The sequence below is a fragment of the Diceros bicornis genome, chromosome 5, assembly GCF_020826845.1.
Source record: "Diceros bicornis minor isolate mBicDic1 chromosome 5, mDicBic1.mat.cur, whole genome shotgun sequence".
In the NCBI taxonomy this organism is placed as follows: domain Eukaryota; kingdom Metazoa; phylum Chordata; class Mammalia; order Perissodactyla; family Rhinocerotidae; genus Diceros; species Diceros bicornis.
The window spans coordinates 27,174,053-27,195,693 of record NC_080744.1 but is presented as its reverse complement, the minus strand read 5'-3'; the positions used below and the strand labels follow the sequence as shown (position 1 = coordinate 27,195,693).

Sequence of the window (21,641 nt, the reverse complement as noted above, 5' to 3'; positions counted from 1 at the left end):
GGCATCCCCGAGCTGTGAACCCCTGGGCGAGAGTCTCAGTGTGGACAGGAAGAGGCAGGGACTGTGTGAGCAGTGGTGGGGGGTTTAGAGGAGGAAGCTTCACTCTAAGGAAAATGCTCTCTCTCTCAGAGAGCATATCTAAAAGTGTTGTTCATCAAAAAGATCTTTGTCTTCAGTTCTTTATCTTGAAGTAGAGCATTTGGCAAAAGATTTTTTCAAAACTTCTTTTATGGTGATTACATTAAAGTGGAAGACCCCAAATCTAAATGCCTACCCTGTTCCAGCCTGTGCCGCCAAAGTTGATGTTTCTCACACTGCACCCCAAATCCTTCCTGGAGTTGAAAAGGGGACTTTAGGAAGCTTCAGTGGAAGGGCCAGGACCTCCCAGGGACTGAAGCTGAGTCTGTGCTCTTTCTTGTTTGTACTTTTGGTTTCCAGAAGTCCCTCCATGTCCACTTCTGGTCACTCCCTGCCCTTCCAAGGAAACCACAATCCCACAGATCAGTTTTGCAGGTTTTTGAACTTTATATATATAAACAGAATAATGTTGTTTGGATATTTTTCTATCTAGATTCTTCTCTTAATATTATATTTCTAAGATTATCCATGTTGTATGCAGTTTAGTTTGTTTATTCTCATTGCTGTATGAATATACCACAGTTTATTTAGCCATCTACTTAAATAGTTATTTGGATTTTTCTAGTCTTTGGCTGTCATCAACAGTGACGTTATGAATATTCTCATACGTGCTCTTTGGTAGACATATTTACACACTGTTATTGGGCATATACATTAGAATTTCTAGATCAAAGGGTACACCTATATCTGGCTTTAATTCCTTCACCAGTTAAGCCCTCAAAAAGAGTACTAATGACGTCTGTGTTGTAAGTCAACAGAAATCTTAAGTTCTCACCATAGCTGACCTCTCAGAAACTTTTGACACATGAGTTGTGACCACTTACTCTTTCTTAAACTCTCTCTTCCTCAGGCTTCTCTGACAAACCACTCTCTGGGGTTCTTACCCACTTCTTGGGCTGTTTCCTCTTTGACTCCTGCACACGCTCTCATCTCCCTTCCGATCATTAACTGCTGGACGTTTGTGAGCTTTAGCCTTAGGCTGTCTTCTCTCCTGATGTCGTTCTCTCTGTGATGTTTTATCATGCCTGAGACTCACATATTTATGTCCCTGTACCAGGCCTCACCAGCTACTTTCTCTTACTTTTCACTCAATTAAAAACATATGAGTCACATATGTGTCATGTATATACGTAGATAAAAGTAACAGAATTTTAAGCATTCTGGCCATAAATATAGTAAAGTAAGAGAAATTGACATTGCAGCCTAGAACAACCCTCTACATCCTCCAAAGTCCAGGGCACTCATTTCAAACTCTCTGAGCAATCTCTCGAATCTCCCTATAACTTGGCTTGAGGAAGATTGGAAATGCCACATCACCACAACTTCACTCCTGTTCTCTCCAACTCTTAGTGAATTCTCAGCTTTCTCATCTCTTTACGGCAGATAATAGGCTAAGGAAAGTTAAAAAAAATGGGTTTTTTTTTTTTTGTTTGTTTTGCAAACTTCTCCAAGCATGTATTGTGGTCTCTCTCCATGTGGTCTCGTGTATTGAGGGCTCTCTCCCAAGTCCAAGACAAAAGGAAATGTTGCAGTTAATAAGCTTTTACATGTCTATACCTATATCTATACTTATTTATAGATTTTTAAAATTCCTGTTATGCCTATAACTGTGAGCTCTATAAGGTCGGGAAACATGTATGTACTTTATATTACACAGTATTTGGCACGTAGTGGTTGCACATTAAATATTTATTGACTGAAGAAGAATAATTAATTGATACATCAACAGACCCAGAACTTCTATCCTTTGGATGCTGTTAGATAAGCATGGATCAATTATTTCTTGTATTTGTCCATTTCTCATCACCATGAGAACACTCCTTCTTTTTGCATGTGCCATAAATTCCCTTTCTGTTTCTACGGATTTTTCTTATATGGCACTACTTCCAGGTTTGCAAATATGAGTCCTGCAAAGCTAAGAGTGGTAGTGGGGGAGGTGTCCAGGCTGAAAGAAAATCACAGTTAATTCAGCTCTGTGTCCCCATACTTTTTTTCTGTCATCCTAATTTCTGGGTACAAATGAAATGACCTTTGTACAGTAGGTGTTCTCCATACACTAGATGCTTCCCTTCTGTACAACTGGATGAGGTCAGACCATCTGTTGCCATTAGTCTTTACTATTGCCATGGCTTGCTCTGCTTCTTTGCATATATTTTTTTCAAGTCTAGTGACCTAGTTGATTTACTTAGCTTTGGGGTAGATAGTCTTACCATTGGGAGTCCTAGCCTAAGACTTAAGGAAAGTGAGCCTGTTTTTCTAATTTCCTGACTCTGGTTCCAAGGGCTGAATTACTTCAATCAAGAACCCTTTAAAGCTCCTGGATCCTTAACCTTTAAGAAAAGTTTACAAAGTATTACCCTCAATTGTAATCCTGGTCTTGTCAAAATACCCCCGTGAGAGAAAAATCAGAACTCTGCCCCTGGGACAGTAGGAAGGAGCATCACTACATCCTGGGAACTGAGTTCTTTGGCCTTGGGACTGTGGCTGCGAAAGAGATAAATGAAAGCATGTATTTTAGAAAAAAGTAATAATAAAAAGAGGGATTTTTCATTCTTGGGGCAATTTGAAGTGAATACTCTTTTCTTCAAGCAACATGTGCTCAATTATCAGGAAAGAAGTTATAGACAAGGCAGGAGAATCTCATTTTTAGTTCAGCTTGATGACTTAAAGATGGATAGGCATTTTTCTCAGAGAATTTGAAAATTCAAAAGAATGTGAATGTTAGGAAAGATTACAGTTATCCTTTATCATAAGATAGATGTAACAATGTTCCAAATTTGTACTAGAAAACATTGCCCTGTAATACATGATAGGGAATTTCAGAGGCTGATGAGTTGAGAAGGGTTGGTTGGGGACTTATATTTTTAAATTTATTTTTCTGCGGAGAAATCATAGTAAGTATAAAAAGGAAAATTTGCAGACTCAAAATATAAGAAGTTTTTTCACTCTTTGTGAGAAGTTCTCAACCTACAGTTTGGTTTTGCTGCTTTGAGCTGATTACTTGATCACAGCAAACAGGTAAAGCTTAAGACAAAGATAATGATGCATTCCTCTTTAAAAAAATCCTTTAAAATATAAACATTATAAAAAATTAACTCAAAATGGATCATGGGCCTAAATGTAAAGAATAAAACTACGAAACTTTTAGAAAAAAAGTAGGAGAAATTCTTCAGGACCTGGGGCTAGTTGAAGAGTTCTTAGATTTGACACCAAAAGCATCGCACACTCATACTCATACACACACACACACACACACACACATTGGATTTCATTAAAATCAAAAATTTTTCCTCTGCAAAAGACCCTGTTAAGAATATGAAAAGATAGGCTACAAACTAGGAGTAAATATTTACAAACCTGGTATCTGACACAGGACTTGTATCTAGAATACGTGAAGAACTCTCAAAACTCAACACTAAAAACAGCAAAAATCTGGAAACAGCCCATATGTCCTTCAATGGATGACTGGTTAAGCAAACTGTGGTACACCTATACCTTGGAATACTACTCAGAAATAAAAAGGAACAAACAGGTTGCATAGACACAATAACTTGGATACATCTGATGCTTTTATAACTCATGCTGAGTGAAAAAAACAATGTCAAAAGGTTACTACTATATGATTCTGTTTATATAACACCATTGAAATAACAAAATTGTAGAAGTGAGAAGAGGTTAGTGATGATCAGGGGTTAAAAATGGCAGGAGGGGATGCGTGTGGCTACAAAAGGGTAGCGTTAGGAAGCTTTGTGGTCATGAAACAGTTAGGCGTCTTGATTGTGGCTGTGAATCTATACATATGATACACATTAATGCATGAATCTGAAATATGTAAAATTGCATAGAACTACACAAACACACACATATGAGTGCATGTAAAAGTGGAAATCTAGATAAACTCTGTTGACTGTACCAGTGTCAGTTTCCTGCTTTAGATACTACTGGAGGAGACCGGGTGAAGAGACATTGAGTCCTCCCTGTACATTTTTTGAAACTTCCATGCATCTATAATTATTTCAAATTAAAAATATTTTTAAAAATTAAAATTTTTGTAAACCTCCCAACTGTGAGTCATCTTCTCTGCCTCTGTTACACATCACACATTCAGCCCCTTGGTTCCTTTGGTTTCTACCCTGCAAAGAGCCCTTGCACTAATCACGCAGTTATCTTTTACACCTTCTTTCTGAAGCACATATTCAGAAACAGAGAAAAACTGTTTATTTATACAAATGGTGGTTAATTTAACAGGATAAACACATGCTCAACGACAGAATCCAATGGTGTGTCATAGAATCAAACAAATTAAGTAATACTAGTTTGCCATAGATATCTTAGCCTAGTGTTGCTAATTTCAATATTCTTAGGAAAACAGCTTGGGATTTAAGTCAAGATGTTATTAAAGTTAATTTTTGTGAGGTAATTACTCCCTAAATTCAATAGCTCTTATTTTTGTAGGAACGTGATATTGTCTAAAATATGATTACTTTGAAATTTTTACATACTTATTTGAAACTAGACACCCTGACTCTAAAATTCAAGTGAAGACTAAATATGCAGAAAATCGGAAACAGTTTTGAAACAAGAATAATGGGGTGGGGTGGAGACATGCTCTATCGCATTAAATGGTATCATAAAACTGGAATAATTAAAAATAGCTGCTACCAGCAAACATATAACTAGACAGACTGATAAAGAGAAGAGAGAAGAAAGAAACAGAAACAAACTACATACAGGAAATTACTATACTACAAAGTTAATACTAATCAGGGAGAAAACAATTAATTATTCAACAGATAATGTTGGGGCAATTGACTAGCCACTTAAAAAAAACTGACCCCTTACCTTACTCCTTAGATCAAAATAATTCCAAATGGTAGATTTAAAATATTAAATTTTAAACATAATAGAAATTTTCAGGATTTGTAAAAAATAATCTTGGAGTGAGTCAAAGCTTTCTAATGAAGGATCAACCTTTAGAAGGCACAATAAAATGGATACATTTGAATAAACAAGAAATAAGAATATGTAAAAGCAAACATTTCTACATTGCAAAAACACCATCAAAAAGCCAAAATCAAATGCCAAATGGAATAAAAAACTGTAAAAATAGGGAAAATGTAACAAATATATAAAGAGCTTTTGTAAATCAATAAGATTAACTCTCCAAAATAAAATTGCATTAGTATCATAATAGCTAATATTAATCAAATGTTTGCTGTGTTCTAGCCATTATTTTGTATTTTATCTATCTCTCTGTCCATCATCTATGTAATCTATCATATACATCAATACATATTTCAAAGGATTCTCACAGCAAATCTATAAGATGTGTACTATTCTTTCTCCATTATTCAGTTGAGGAAACTTAGAGAGAGTCACTGAGCAACTTGTTCAGAATCTCACAGCAAATAATCTATAGAGCTGGAGTTTGAGCCCTGTCATTCTAACTCCAAAGCTAACACTTAAACAAAATTTTGAAGAGACTTTTCAAAGAGATACATGCAAATAGATTTAAAAATTATTTTCTAAATCTCAGCTTTACTAGCAATAGAGAAATAAATAATGATATTATGAATTAGCATTTTTCACTTATTAAATCAAGAAAGATAAAAAGTTTGATTTTGTGATATGTTGGCAAGACAGTGGAGAAACAGACACTCTGACATATTGTAAATGCGTAAATTGCTACTGCTTGTTTAGAGGCATATTGGCAATACTTATTAAATGAAAAATGCGTGGATCCTTTGTCACAGTTTTGTTTTTTTTTTTTTTGTGAGGAAGGTCAGCCCTGAGCTAACATCTATTGCCAATCCTTCTCCTTTTTTTCCCTTTTTCTCCCCAAAGCCCCAGTAGATAGTTGTATGTCATAGTTGCACATCCTGTTAGTTGTTGTATGTGGGACGCCACCTCAGCATGGCCAGGCAAGTGGTGCGTCAATGTGTGACCGGGATCCGAACCCTGGGCTGCCAGTAGCGGAGTGCGTGCTCTTAACCGCTAAGCCGGGGGACCGGCCCCCTGTCACAGTTTTTATGCTGTCAATAATTTTTTTGTTCATGTTGGCAAACTTCTTTGTATGAGGACATTCATTTCAGCGTAATCTGTGGCAGTAAGAGATTGGAAATAATCTAAAATTGCAAAAATACAAAACCTTTAGTAAAATATGGTATATCCACACAATGGTATGCTATTTGGCCATTTTGTGTGAAAAAAAAGCAAAGCACAGAGTGGACTGTATAGGTTTGTCTGAAAATAATGAATGTGTATGTGTGATAGAAATAGTAGCTTCTATGGATGAACTGTGGTACTGAAGGATAAATGAGGAAGGAAGACTTAAATTTACTGTATATTATTTATATTATGTAAAATGTTTATGATTTGCATCAATAATAGTTACCCCCTACCCCCACCCAGGTCTCTTTCTGATCTCTCTCAAGTCCTGAAATGGAGAGTTCTTTTTTCCCTCTGCTATACTCTTCCCTCCTTCCCTGCTAAGATCTATCAAGTTTGTGACCCTTAGTTTTGGTCACACTTGGTCCCTGTAGCCAGGCATAAACTTACTTGATGAAATAGATTTCTTAACTTTTCTTCCTAATCTTGGTCAAAGAGGTCTCCAGACTTTTCCACAGCCTAGTTGATTCCCCACTTTTCAGTGCTCTAGTCCTTTGAAAGTCTCACCTGCTGAGATTCTTGTGTATTATAATCAATCACACCTACCCTTGGGTTCAACTCTTTTATAACCTCTGGCAACAGTTTAAAGGCCATTCAAGGAACAATGAAACTATTAAAAGTGTCAGTAAGAGAAGGCTTTTCTGATGACTGCTTTAACCTCACATACTCTATGCCCACCAAATATCAAAAATGTCCTTCCCTCAGTTTTCTTTGTAGGTGGTGTGAAGTGGGTACTATGAGATTATGTTTGTGACCACGAGGTGGCAGTGGCTCCACTCCTCTCATTCCACGAATGCCTTAAACATCAAAAGCATGAAAGTTACTAGACGATTTGCTTTGATTGGCTGAGCTATCAACAGAAAGGCTCTCTCGCTCCTCAGAGAACAAGAACTAAGACACAGAAACAGCTCCTCAGAGAAGACAAGGTTTGGAATCATCACAAATTGTATCAAAACTGAGATATCAAGATGAAGAACATACTGGAATGTGCCTTCATAGTCTTGTGGCTTCAGCTTGGCTGTAAGTTGGAGGTGAAGAGATGAGAACCATAAGGGCACAGTTATCCAAAGCCGGAGAGAAGAGATAGGAGTTGAGTCTCAGCTCATCCCAGGTTTCTTGTTGGAATTTTTCAAAACTGCTGAACTAAAAGCTGTGTCTCATTTCTGATTTTGTTTTCCTGAACAGGGTTGAGTGGAGAAGACCAGGTGGAGCAGAGTCCTCAGACCCTGAGACTCCAGGAGGGAGACAGTCTCAGCCTAAACTGCAGTTACCAGGTCAGGTCTTTTAGAGGGCTACAGTGGTACAGGCAGGATCCTGGGAAAGGTCCCGAACTCCTCTTCCTTCTGTATTCAGTTGGGGATGAAAAGCATAAAGAAAGATTAAGAGCCACGGTGTCAAAGGAAAGAAGTTCTCTGCACATCACAGCCCCTAAACCTGAAGACTCAGCCACTTACCTCTGTGCCGTGGAGACACAGTGCTCCCCAGGCACCTGCAAGCCTGTACCAAAACCCTGCAGCTGCGGCTCTGGAATAAGGGCATCTCTGTTGTTTTTCCTCCTTGAAGATGTATTCACTTAGCACCCAGAACCTCTTTCCAAGTGGTCCTATGGAGAATGAAGTCTTCTGACATAGCCAGACACCAGAGATTACAGTTCATTCTGTCCAGGGATCCTAGACAGTCCCCTTTGTGTGTACATGGGTCAGTCTGCTCTTTACAAGAGCCCAGAGCTTCCCTCACATGGATTCAGAAGGGACAGCTGTGATATGGAGTCTTGGTTTATAGTCTTGGCCACTTGAAAAGAGACTGCACAGGAATACACACTCTTCCCTGAAATAAAATTTTTTTTTGCATTTTGCCATAATAATCTGGTCATACGTCTGTAAGTGAATCTTTCTCATTTTAATATAGTCTTCTTGAAGCCCACAGCTCCACCAGCCACATTTCTACATTTCTCTTCTCCTTAGTAATCAAATTAGTTGAAAGAATTGTCTCTACTTACTGTCTCCATTTCCTCAACTCCCATTCCTCACCTCAGTTGAATCTGGCTTCTGTTAGCGTCACTCTAAGAGAAGCTCTCACCTTGACACCAGTGACTTTGGTGTTAAAGCCAACAGATATTTTTCAATCTTCATCTTATCTGAGATTCTCAGCAGTCTCTCTTCCCTTCTTTTTAAAAATAAGTTTTATTTTTATCGAGATAATACTCTCCTATGTTTACAAAATCAAAGAGCACTCTCTTTTGATCTCATTCCTCCACTTGCTCATCTTGACTCCCCAATGGAAATGCCATTGATTCTCAGGTGATGGCACTGATGTTTAAGCCTTCAGCCTTAATTGATCTATTTTTGTCAATTTTATGTAGTGATAGAGAAAAGCAGAATTTTTTTCTGATGGGAAGGAAATTATTTTTCTCAATCTATTTCAGTTTTCTTAAATTTGAGAAGATAAGAAAAAGTGTTGAAAGCTACTCCCTCCTTCTTTCTTGCACTGCCTTTCTTTCCCTCTCTCCTTTCTCTCCTCTGTCAGTCAACTGTGTGTGTGAGACCACTAGGCACACACAGAGAATGGGGAAAGGGGTGTTATTAACAAGGTTTGTGGATATAAGGGCAAGTGCCATCCCAGACCTCTTGTGTCCTTTATACCAGGATGTGTGGTCTATCCATGCCCTCCTAGAGTCACATGAACCCTAGAGGCATTTTAGACCAGAGAATTGGGAACCTTGGCTTCCAGATCAGACTCTGACCTTAACCTTCCTAGTCACTTTGAGCACATCACCCTCTGCATCTGAGTCTCATTTGTTTTCTTCTCATTTAGCTGGGCTTTCTCCAACCTCTCATGATGGTCTAAGACTTGGTGGCTTTCCTAACTGCAAAGAAAAATCTTTTGAGCTCCTTGGAGCATCAGATGCCCAGCAAGATATATTCTTTCTCTTGAGTTTTGAAAAAACAATAAGAAAAGTGTTCTGGGTGGATGCTATCCTTGTTTTCCTCTTTCGGACTTAGCCTCCTAGAGTTTAAAACTCATAAAAACTCTCAAGAAAAACCCTAGGTTGAGAATAGATGCCTGTTTCATATTTTTTCCCTAGTTCCAGGGACATGACTAAACCTGGGGAGGTGTGTCAACCAAGGAGCTACTATGTCACTGGCTGACTCTAGGCCTGCGGATTCCCCAGAGTGACAGCCACCAAGTGTAGGACTGTACTGGGAGAAACTCAGCTGATGTGTCTGTGTTCTGTCACCTCGCCCAGCCCAGGTGCAGACACAGAGGCTGAGCTAGGGGCCCTGGATTCTAGTGTCTGCTTGAAGTATAAGGCTGGTATTGGAGGTGTCTGTGTTCCTGACTCTGAGTGAGTGTTTTGAGCCTAAGAAAGGATAGTATTTGAAAGCAAGGAATCAGAAGAGGGACCTGCTGCCTCCGCTTGTCTCACTGTCCTTCACCCAAGATGCTCAGAGCAAGAGTCCAGATCACAACTGTCTACTTTGTGAGGAAGTCACATCCTCAGAGTGAGAAGCTGCATCGTATCCAGTATATTAGTCTGCTAGGCCTGTGGTAACAAGTACCACAGACTAGGTGACTCAAACAACAGAAATTTATTGCCTCACAGTTCTGGAGGCGAGAAGCCTGAAATCAAGGTGCTGGCAGGGTTGGTTCCTTCTGAGGACTGTGAGGCAAGGATCTGTTCCAGACTCCTCTCCTTGGCTTGTAAATGACCAACTTCTTCCTGTGTCTCTTTACATCCTCTTCCCTCTATACATGTTTCAGTGTTCAAATTTCCTCTTTTATGAGAACGTCAAACATATTGGATTAGGGCTTGTCCTAATGACCTCAATTTAACTTGGTTACCTCTGCAAAGACTGGGGGTTGGGATTTCAACATATGAATTTGAAGGGGACACAAATCAATCCATAACCCTCAGTGATCACAGAAGAGCTTTCCCTGCTATAAAGAATTTATTATATTCTTTGAGCCCAAGGGAAAATGCAAGAGAGCAATGGAGTCCTGCCTTTTTACCAGTGAATCTAGATAAACCTACCCATACTTTGCTCTTTCTATAGAATGGAAATCAGAGAAATTGAGGTAGGGGATGGGAGTCAGAGAGGAAAGTTCTAGAGGTATTGTACCTTGTCCTTAAAAATATGCTTTGGGCGTCCAGAGACAATCTTATATTTTCCCCCCTTAGGGATTGTGTGAATGTTAAGACCACACAGCCCATCTCGTTGGACAGTGCTCAAGGACAAGAAGTGAGTGTACCCTTTTCCCACTCCACCATTAGAGGAAATGAGTACATCATCTGGTATCGACAATTTTATAACCAAGGCTCACAGTATCTGTTTGAGACTTAAAGAAAAATGTGACCAATAAAATGGCTGCCCTGTGGACAGAAAGTCCAGTATCCTGATCCTGCACCAGGTTACCCTGGAAGACACCTCTGTGTGTTATTGTGCTGTAAGAGTGCACAGTGGGGCAGACGGGGCATACCTGTCTCCCTGGTGGGGGAGGGGAGATAACCTCTATTTAAAGAGGACATTACACAGAAAATGTAAGCTTAATGGAAAAAGGTGGGAAAAAAATAAGAAGAAGGAAAATGAAAAAATAAAGAAAAGGTTCATGAAATCAAGAACTGGGCCAGGAAGAAAAATGCAGAGAGAAGGAGGAGTCTGAATGTGTCCTTTCTCCAATTCAACATTCTCGTTCCTGCTGAAGGTCCAATGTGAAGTTCATACGTTGAACGTTACTCCGCTGAGAAATGTCTGTGCTCTCGCAATGTTTCAACTATAGCACTTGCATTTGAGAAATAGCTGAATCTTGAAAGTTTGCTAGAAAATGACAACTAATATTTCTTATTTCAATATTTTCCTTAGTTTTCTATATAGCTGTGAAGTTCTCTATTTTTATGATTAAACAAGTTATAAGTTAAAATTTACTTAGTTAAAATTAAAGCAATTTTAAGCATATAGACTAAAAAGTGATACTTCCTGGATTTGTCCCTCACAAGTTCTCAATTAATGTTAAAGATTTAGTGAGCACTTCAGCTGTTTCCATTCATTTACATACATATCCGTAATAAACATACTGTTTAAAAATATAGAGGGGATCACATTTATATGTAAAGTACTATGATTTGATTGATCTATCAGAAAAATCTTCACCAAGTCAGAAAATTTAAGTCTACTTAGTCTTTCACAATTGAATAGTATATCGTAATAGAGATCTACAAAAATGTATTGAATATTTGTATTGAAGGATATTTAAAATTTTCCGCTTTTCTCTGCTACATACAATGTACGATTTTATACATGCATTTATAAGGGTATTTCTTAAGAAAAAATTCCCAGCCAAGTGGAATTTCTGGCATCCAATGATATGTAAATAACAGCTATAAATCTTTATTAGTTTACACTTCAGTTATTGGATATGAGTGCCCACTTCCTGACATCATCACAAACACTGAGTATTAATATTGTGATTCTTAACTCTTTTTGCAATCTGATGGGTGAGAAGAGAGAGGAAGGGGCTCTTTAGGAATGTGTGAGTTAAAGGAAACTAGTCCTTAAGGGCTGAAGTGGAAGGAGGGGAGCAGTTATAGGAATCTGGAGAAAGCAGCTGTAACTGCATAGTAAAAATTTAGATGTCTTCTTTCTAATATAAGTATTTATGCTATACATTACTCTATGCACGGATTTAGCTACATTCTACAAATTTGATATTTCAAAAATTGTTTTCCTTCAGGAGAAGGAGGAGAGAGAAGCATTTCTGTCAATGTCAGGCTTGGTCCTGAGATGGTAGTGTTTGCATTTCCACCTCCCACTCTTTGCAGATCAGCCTGCGTGTGTGTGTGTGTGTGTGTGTGTGTGTGTGTGTATGTGTGTGTGAGTGTGTGTGTGTATGACTTGTCTCTGATTGGCTAGTCCATCTCTGTGTTTCCTGTAGAAATGTTTGAACACATGAGATAGCAAAGCAGATCCTTTATCTTGTGAGCCCTTGTCAATGTCACAGACACAAGAATAGTTCTCAGTGAGTCTGAGTGACAGAAAGAATGGACAAACCCCTGAGCCTGGTCATACTTCGGTTACAACTAGACTGTGAGTTAGAGGGATCTAGAAATGGGCAAAGATCAGGCAGACTCCGGGACATTTCTCCCAAAGGAAGAGAGAGAAAGACAGGGAGTTGTATCAGTGTGGTTTGCTGGGAGTTTCTGTGGAGACTAAAAAAAAAAAATTTTAAACTAATTTCCAAAGAATAACTAGCTACTAACCAGTCCCTCTCTCTGTGTTCTCTCTCTGAACAGGGGTGAGCAGTAAACAGGAGGTGGAGGAGAGTCCTGAAGCTCTGAGTGTCCTGGAGGGGGACAGCTTGGCTCTCAACTGCAGCTACACTGATAGCGCTATCTACTTCCTTCAGTGGTTGAGGCAGGACCCTGGGAAAGGGCTCACTTCTCTGTTGTTAATTCAGTAAAATCAGAGAGAGCAAACAAGTGAAAGAATTAAAGCCTCATTGGACAAGTTGTCAAGACATAGTGCTCTATACATCGCAACTTCTCAGCCCGGCGACTCGGCCACCTACCTCTGTGCTGTGAGACACAGTGTACAACGGGCACCTGTCACCAATGCCCAAACTCTGCGGCTGGGGCTCCAACCATGTGTCCTATCTTGAAGCTGAAGACCTTTCTCCATTAAAGGGGTTTTCTAAATTGACTCTCCCTCCAGATAGAAGCAATTAAATATACATAACCTGATATAATGATCTGAAGTTAAATTGTGAATTCTTTGATCTTTAGATTTTTATCAACTTCAGTATAAATAATAGCTTTATTGAGATTAATTCACATGCCATACGGTTCACTCTTTTAAACTAAACAATTAAGTGGCATCTAGTACATTCACAATGTTGTGCACTCAACACCTCTATCTAGTTTCAAACCTTGTTATCACCCCACCATTCTCCCCTCTCCCCGGCCCCTGGCAACCACCAACCTGCTTTCTGTCTCTGGATTTACCTATTCTGTAGATTTCATAGAATGGATTCATACAATAGGTGGCCTTTTGTATATGGCCTCTTTCACTTGGCATAATGTTTAAGAGGTTCAACCAACTCAGGACCCAATAGAGAAAGGCAAATTTTCACTTCTAACCAATCACGTAGGATGCCCCACTTCTAGTTAGCCTGCCTACATCTTCCCCATTTTTTTCTTTGACTGTTTTGCTGGAAGTTTGTCAGTTTTACTGATCTTTTTAAAGATCTAGCTATTTGTTTTATTGATTTCCTCTATTTTTCTACTTTTAATTTCATTGATTTCTGCTTTTATCTTTATTATTTCCATTTTCCATGTTTGCTGTGGATTAATTTTTCTCTTCTTTTTCTAGGTTCTTCAGGTGTAAGCTTAAATGATCGAATTGAGACTTTTATTCTTTTCTAATATTTGCATTTAGTGCTATAAATTTCCCTCTCAGCCCTGCTTTGACTATATCCGATAAATTTTGTTATGTTTTAATTTAATTTCCGTTCAGTTCAACGTACGTTTGATTTCCCTTGAGACATCCTCTGTGACCTTTGAGAAGTGTGTTGTTTAGTTTCCAAGTATTTGGAGATTTTCCTCTTATATTTCTGTTATTTATTTATAGTTTTATTCCATTGTGCTCAGACAACATACTCTTTATGATTTCAATTCTTTTACATTAAATGTAGTTTTATGCATTACTTGAAATTCTGCATTTAAACATGGATTTGAAATAAATAGTAGTCCAACGGGTTTAGAAAGAAATAAACACAATTTGATGCTTAGCTGTGTCCAGACTTCTGATCTACAGAAACCAGAAAATAATAAATGGGTGTTGTTCTAAGTGACAAAGTTCATGGTAATTTGTTACACAGCAATAGAGAAATAAAACAGACTTAATAAACTGGTTAATGAGTATCATCTGCTCATAGTATTTAGGATTCATTACAGCATAGGAACCTGAAATGTAATGAAATCTTACAGTATATAGTAACTTAATAGACATTTTCCAAAATTTGACTATAACACCAAATTTATGGTTTTCATAATGCACTGTGAATTTTAAAAAATTAAATAAATTTTGATAGATCATGCTAGGAGTAAAGACTGAATTATCTTTCTTTTTTCTATACAGAAAACATTAAATTTATTATCATTTGAGGAGACAATTAAAAAGTATGGAACCAAAATAACATGAAACAAAAAGTATTATGGAAATGTGTCAGGGAAATAAGTAATAAAATATTATGTAATTTTCTAGATTTTATGATGTTTGTGGTATTTGGTTTTTAAAATTTGTAACTTGTTATGATTTTGTTTCTCATTCTAAAAAATTATTTTTACCCAATTTTTTTTCATAATTATGTGTTCTATTAAAAAGCCCCCATTTTATACGTTTCAGAGCCTACAAAACGTAAATCCTCCTCTGTACATAATCATAGTGCTTTCAAATTCAACCATAGAAGGGCAGGAAGGAGGTGGAGAGGCTTCGCTAAAATTGTGAACTTCTCCTTTGCCCTCTATTTGGCCCCTGGAAGGCGTTGTTGCCTAAATTAGAAATTCTAAAAGATCAGAATAAACTCACCAAAACCTTCCTTTCCTACAGTTAAAGAGGTGTTCTGACCACATTTTTTAGACAAGGACATGTAAAGAATCTCAGACAGAGATTCAGGGAGGCAGGCAGTTTTGTCAAGAGAGCATCTCTTTCCAACAGTCCCTACAACATCTCTAAGAAGAAGTCTAAACCCCCTGTCATTCTTCCTCAGCCTCAGAGCAACCTGGGTTCAAGTCCCCCAGTCATCAGGTTTTTATTTGTTTGTGGGGAATCTCCCAGAAAGGAGCTCCCTGCTTCTTCACTGCTCAGCCATGACTTTGGTGTTCACCGTGATGCTTGGGGTGCTCCTGTTCCTGAATGAGTACCGTTCCATTTACTCCCTTGTCCACAAATGGAACATTATTCTGGTTGGACTCTGCATGGAGACTTTTTGTTTTAGCTAAGTTCATTGATAGAGCATTGATGTTTCAAGAGTAACCAGAGCCCAGTCAGTGACCCAGCCTGACAACCACATCACTGTCTCTGAGGGAGCCCCTCTGGAGCTCAGGTGCAACCATTCGTCTTCTGTTCTTCTATATCTCCTCCGGTATGTGCAATATCCCAACTAAGGACTCCAGCTTCTCCTGAAGTACACATGTGGGAACAGCCTTGTTTCTGGTATCAATAATTTTGAGGCTGGATTTAAGAAGACTGAAACTTCCTTCCACCTGAGGAAACTCTCAGCCCACTTGAGTGACTCGGCCAAGTACTGCTGTGCTCTGAGTGACACAGTGCCTGGACTGCAGGGGGAGCTGAACACAGACCTCCTGAGACATTGTAGCTTAAAGGATTCAGTGTCTCAGCCTGAGTTATATTCAGGAAGTTGGCATGCTCCATGAAGGCTAACAGTACAGAGAATACAGAATCTTGGGAAGTGTTTATTTCCTATGGAAATCTTAGATTTTTTCCTTTCTTTTTCCATTTTGCAAAGGAAAGTCTTGTTTTCTGAAGTGCAGCATTTTTATCCTCTAGAGTCAGGATTCTAAAGAGAATGAGGCTATAGGATTTTCAACAAGCTGGAGGAAGTTACTTACCCCCATGTCCTTTGAAATAGTGATGAGCTAAGATGGCTTGAGATTGGCCATGAGAGTTGGTATCAGGCAAATCAGAAAATTGCTTTACGGTATTAATCTCATCTCTCAAGCAATGAGAAAACCCAGGACAATTGCTTATTTCAAATGCATTATCTCCAGATTATTTTACTAGTGTCCTGAGAAGCTTCTTTCCTTAAAGGACTTCACTTCTTTGACTAAAGTATTTGAGATTGGTTGACTTAAAGCCAGCACTTAAGGACGTGCACAAGGTGATCTTTCCAAAGACAATATAGTATGAAGGAAAGAACACCTTCTTTATCCAGTGACTCCAAGTAGGCATTCTGAATTAAACACAATACCATGCCAAAGTTCCGTGTGGAATCTCGGGGTTGGTTGTTTTATGAGTGACCCACTCTTTCTTTATCAGATCCACCCAGGTTAACTTTCTCCCTTTTTGTCCCTTCTAATTCAGTTTCTCTCATACCTGTTGAGTGCCCTATAATGATTAGTGATTCCTTAATCATCTTTACTTATTTTTCTACACTGTTTATCACAGAGCCGTTAGTAAACATTGGCAACATTCTTGAACAGTTCATCTGATCTTCAGTGTCTGCAGATCACTTCACTCTCTATTTCAGTGAAAAAATGTAGAGGTCCTCATTTTCCATCCCCTTTACCTCCAAATCCATTTACAGAGGATTATTATTTATAGAGTCTGAGATAAGAGCTCAAACTAAAATTATTTTCATATGTTCTCAAATTATTTTCTTTGAAAATAATCTGCTAAAGCTAAAGAGCAAAATACAAATAATAATTAACATTTAACGGTTTTAATAAGAAGTATTTAAAACTGAAATTTTATTTAAAATTTATTTTCGAAGTTAATTATAGCTTTTTTTAATAAAAATAAAACTATTTGCAATTCTAGTTTCAGTGCCCATCTAGTTGCTTAAGTAAATAATGAATATTGCTCTGTAGGCAGGATCAGTCTAGAATAAATATAAACAATTCTGAAGTAATATTGTTTAAGACAGCAAAGTGTTCCAGCCATCATGGGCAACTGCTGTGAATACTATGCTGATTCACGAGCACACTTCAGAACCACAAATGAGCACATAAGAGAGAAAATGGATCCTCAGCACTCCGGGGAAGCAATATTTCGTTATGCAAGAATCTATGGCATCCATGCCATCTGAAAGGAAAGATTGGGCTAATTGATTTTTCTTTTCTTTTCCCTAAAATCCCCTCCAAATTCCAAATCAAAGTCAACCTTCTATGTTAGTAGCTGCACAGTCCACAAATTTTTCTGATACAAATACAGTTTCAAGGACAACTGTTAAGATATGTGAATAAGCATTTTCCTTGAGCCTAAAGGGTGTTAGTAGATGTTGAAGGTTACGGATTGCGCCCAGACCCAAGGGACATAGACACCCTGTGTTCTTTGCTACATTTATTTCTGTGTGTATGTATTTGTGTATTTGTATGTATATTTGTGTCTGTGGCCGTATCCGCGTACTTGTTCATCTTCTCTGTTTCTTGTATTCAAAATAAAGGGTCACCTTTCAGAGATCACTCATCTTTGCTTTTGTCGCTAACTTTTCTTTTTGCCTCCACAGAAAGCATACAGTATCACACCTTCCATTGAGCTATCTCCTGTAATACAGGCTTGAAATAATTGTTACTGTCTTGGTGTTCATGTAATATTTATGGCATGCTTCTATTATGATGTCCTTCAGGGCTTTATTAAATATACAGAGATGTTCGTCTCCCTCATTATATCACAATCTCTCTGAAGGAAGTTATAGTGTGTAATTCATTTTTGTATTGTCCCAGGTCTAGCACACTCTTAAATATATTGGCTAAACTGGATCACATTGGAGGGCTCATTTTTTATAAGTAAAAATTAAACGGATTGTTTTCACATCATTACATAAAATTACATTATATAAAAGAATTTATTTTCATAAAAAGGCTCTGTGGGGACTCCTGGTCCTATTTATGGTGCTCTCCATCCTCACTTCTGTGTCTCCATGTCAGCCCACACGTACAGCCTTAGAAAAGCCAGCTGTGCTGCGCTACGTATATCTGCTGAGTGAGAAGTGTTCCTTCTTAAGGTTTTAGCCCATTAGGAGGCACTATAGGCTTTTCTAAAATTCAGGGACTACCCTGGGGATCTAGTTGTGAATAGCTGTTGAAAGATTTGAGAAATTCTTTGAGTGTGCAAATTGGGGTTAGGAATAGTAAAGAGGGGAGAATAATTGTCTGTGAGGAAAAGCTAATCATTATCAGCACATAAAAAACATGCTTCTTGCTGAATATTCCCTTTGATTAACACCTCTGCCTTATTCCCTGATCAAGGACCAGAAGCTTATAGCTATATTGCATACATCTATATTTACATTGTCATCATTGTCTTTATCTATGTCATTATCTTTATCTTTATCTATTAGAAAAGACTCCTGGATCAGAGTCATATAAAGCAAAAGGGAAGTTAGAGAATTCCAAAGTATAGAAATCAGAGTTTTCTGATTTTTTCATTTTTGTAGCCCAGCAGTTTTATATATCAGGGGAAAATATGAACTTCCATTTCACAAGTTTGAAATTATTTCTAAACAATTGAATGCCACGTTTTAATATCTTTCTGTCCCTTTCCTGTAACTAGAAAACCAAAAAGAGGGAACGGAGAGAAGTTAGGGAAGAAAAGGAGAATATAGAAGTAGAAATGTAATGATTCTGGAAAGTGTGAGGAAAAGAGGAAGACAGAGGAGCTAGAAAGAAAAAGGATGACTGAACTGCAAGTGTGAACCACAAGAAGTTTTTACAGACAAGAAGCAGAAAAACAACATAGCAGCAAGCATAATATGTAACAATAATGTCCAAATTAATCCTATTTTTCCCCACAATTTACAGTCTTACTAGGTGCATTTCTTATAACAATATTTACCACAAGTCTTAGTTATTGCAGAAGAGTCCCAATCCATACATTTTTTATATTCTAAAAATAGAAATTCTTTAAGTATATATTACATAAAATTTATCTTCTTATTACTTTGTATGACTGGAATGACTCGTATAATTAATTCATAAGATAGTAAAAATCCTTTCATCAAAACACATGCTGTTTTTCGGATTTAAAAATGTGGATGTTCTTTCTATGATCCTCCTCAGGCTCTAATTAGCATAGACAAGGCTCCTGTCCCTCCTGAGGAGGCCTCTCCCTCTCCTTCTGACACTCTTTACCACATAAAGGATTATCAGAAACTGTCCCTCGAGCACTAGAATTATGACCTTTCTTTTCCCCTCTCACTCCACCACCCTCCAGCCCAGGCTCAGTCAGCCTGAGGCTGGAGGGTGGGGCTTCCTTCACAGTCACTGGGCCTGAGCAGGGGTTGTGAGTGAGGCTGATTGGTTGCAGAAGCAGGAACAGTTCCAGAACCAAGTCATGACACTCGTCACCTCAAGGTTCAGTTAACTATATCTTGTGAAAATGTCCCCAGCAACAAGGCAGAGCGTCATGAAGAGGCTGCTGGGCACTGTGCTGGGGCTTTTGTGCACCCAGGTTTGCTGTGAGTCGGGGCTGTCCCAGATGGGATTGTGAAAGGATTTAGCAGCTGCAGTATTGAGAGAGAGAGGGAAAGGAGCTCACGTCTTGCAGAATTTCTTTCTTTTCCCCTCTCACTAATAATCTATGGGAGCATTTTCTGGGTTTTGTAGGTGTTACAGTGACTGTCACCTGTGACTGTTTCTCTGTTTCTCATTAGGTGTGAGGGGTGCTCAGGTGGAGCAGAGTCCCCCAACCCTGAGTCTCCAGGAGGGAACCAGTTCCACACTGCGGTGCAATTTTTCCATCTCTGTAAACAGCGTGCAGTGGTTTCGCCAAAATCCTGGGGGCCACCTCATCAGCCTGTTTTACATTTCTTCAGGGACCAAGCAGAATGGAAGATTAAAGGCTACGATAGTCACCAAAGAACGCCACAGCTCATTGTATATTTCCTCTTCCCAGACCACAGACTCAGCCACTTATTTCTGTGCTGTGGAGCCACAGTGCTCCCCAGGCATCTGCAGCCTGTACACAAACCCTCAGCTGGGCTCAACTCCTCCTCCAACCACAATCACATCACAAGGCCACCACACAGCATTTGCACAGCTTAATATTGCTAACCCAAATTGGTAGGGTTTTAACCATAGTTACTTTTTGGCCCTACAAGTCTGGGACTTTGGTCCTTTATCTTCACTTCTCAATCTACATCTCTTTCTGCACTATAAACCTCTAACTTGGACCTAGCAGAGTAGCTAAGAGCACAGAACTAAAATAAATATTTAAACAACAGTATGCTAGACTCCAAAAGAGTAAAAAATGAAAGGAACAAAAAGAAAAGGAAAATCACTCCAATCAAGACTTTATTAGACAATGATCTAGCTTAGTTGGGTGTCTCAAGTGTTCAGGTCTGCCTCATCACAATGTGTCCCAAAGCAACTGCAAACACTTGCATCCCATTCTACTAGTGCAGGAAGGCAAACAAAAAAAAAATTTGCTGAATGTTCATATATTGTGGAAAAATCTTTAAAATGTGTATTCTATTCAACTAAGTCCCATTTTTGTTCTTGAGGCATGTTTTATGTTCTAGGATAAAGTCTATTTGTGGAGAACGTTCCCTACATGCTTGAGAAAAATGTGTCTTCTGTTGTTGTTGGGTAGATGTCTGTTCGGTCTATCTGGTTTATAGTGTTGTTCAAGTTTTCTATTTCCTTGTTGATATTCTGCCTAGTTGTTCTATTATTGAAAGTGAGATATTGAAGTCTGCAGCTAAGATTGTTGAATTATCTATTTCTCTTTTCAATTCTGTCCATTTTTGCTTTGTGTATTTCGGTGTCTGTTGTTAGGTACATATATGTTTATAACTGTTACATCTTCCTGATGGATTGGCCCTTTTACCTTTATAAAATATCCCTCTTTATCCCTCGCAACAATTTTTGGTTCAAATTTGATCTTCTCTAATAATACTGTAATAATTCCAGCTCTCTTATGTTTGCTGTTTGCATAATACATTTTTTCCATTCTTTTACTTTTAACCTATTTTTATCTTTGAATTGAAAGTGTGTCTCTTATAGACAGCACTTAGTTGTACATCATTTTTCATTACCAGTTTGATAGTCTCTGCTTTTTGGTTGGATTGTTTAACCTATTCACATTTAATGTTATTATTGATATAGTAGAATTTATGTCTGTCATTTTAATTATGTTTTGTATATGTCCTATGTCTTTTTTGTTTCTTTATTCTTTCTTTACCACTTTCTTTAGCATTAAGTGAATATTTTCTTGTGTAATATTTTAATTCCTTTAATTACTTTTCACTAGATCTCTCTATTTTTTTGCTCGAGGATGATTAGCCCTGAGCTAACATTTGCCCCAATCTTCCTCTACTTTATATGTGGGTCACCACCACAGCATGGCTGATGAGTGGTGTATGTCTTTGCCCAGGATCCGAACCCACAAACCAGGCTGCCAAAGCAGACTGTGCCAAACTTAACCACTATGCCACAGGGCCAGCCCTGAGTTATTTTCTTAGTGCTTACTTTAGAGCTTATGATATGCATCTTAAGTTATTAGTATCTACTTTAGAATTATGCTAACTTAATTGCTGTGATATATTGACATGTTACTACTATATAGTTCTATATCCTCTTCCCCATTTTGTGTGCTATAATT

At 38.2% G+C, this 21,641-nt stretch overlaps 2 gene segments (V, D, J or C); both read left to right on the top strand.

The window, feature by feature from the left end:
- Positions 1 to 7,196: 7,196 nt before the first annotated feature.
- LOC131405808 (T cell receptor alpha variable 20-like) lies at positions 7,197 to 8,069 on the top strand. The segment is given in 2 exon segments: positions 7,197 to 7,326; positions 7,492 to 8,069. Coding segments are annotated over 2 exon segments (444 nt in total).
- An 11,298-nt stretch (positions 8,070 to 19,367) lies between these two features.
- LOC131405807 (T cell receptor alpha variable 22-like) lies at positions 19,368 to 20,171 on the top strand. The segment is given in 2 exon segments: positions 19,368 to 19,497; positions 19,693 to 20,171. Coding segments are annotated over 2 exon segments (492 nt in total).
- The last annotated feature ends 1,470 nt before the right edge of the window (positions 20,172 to 21,641 follow it).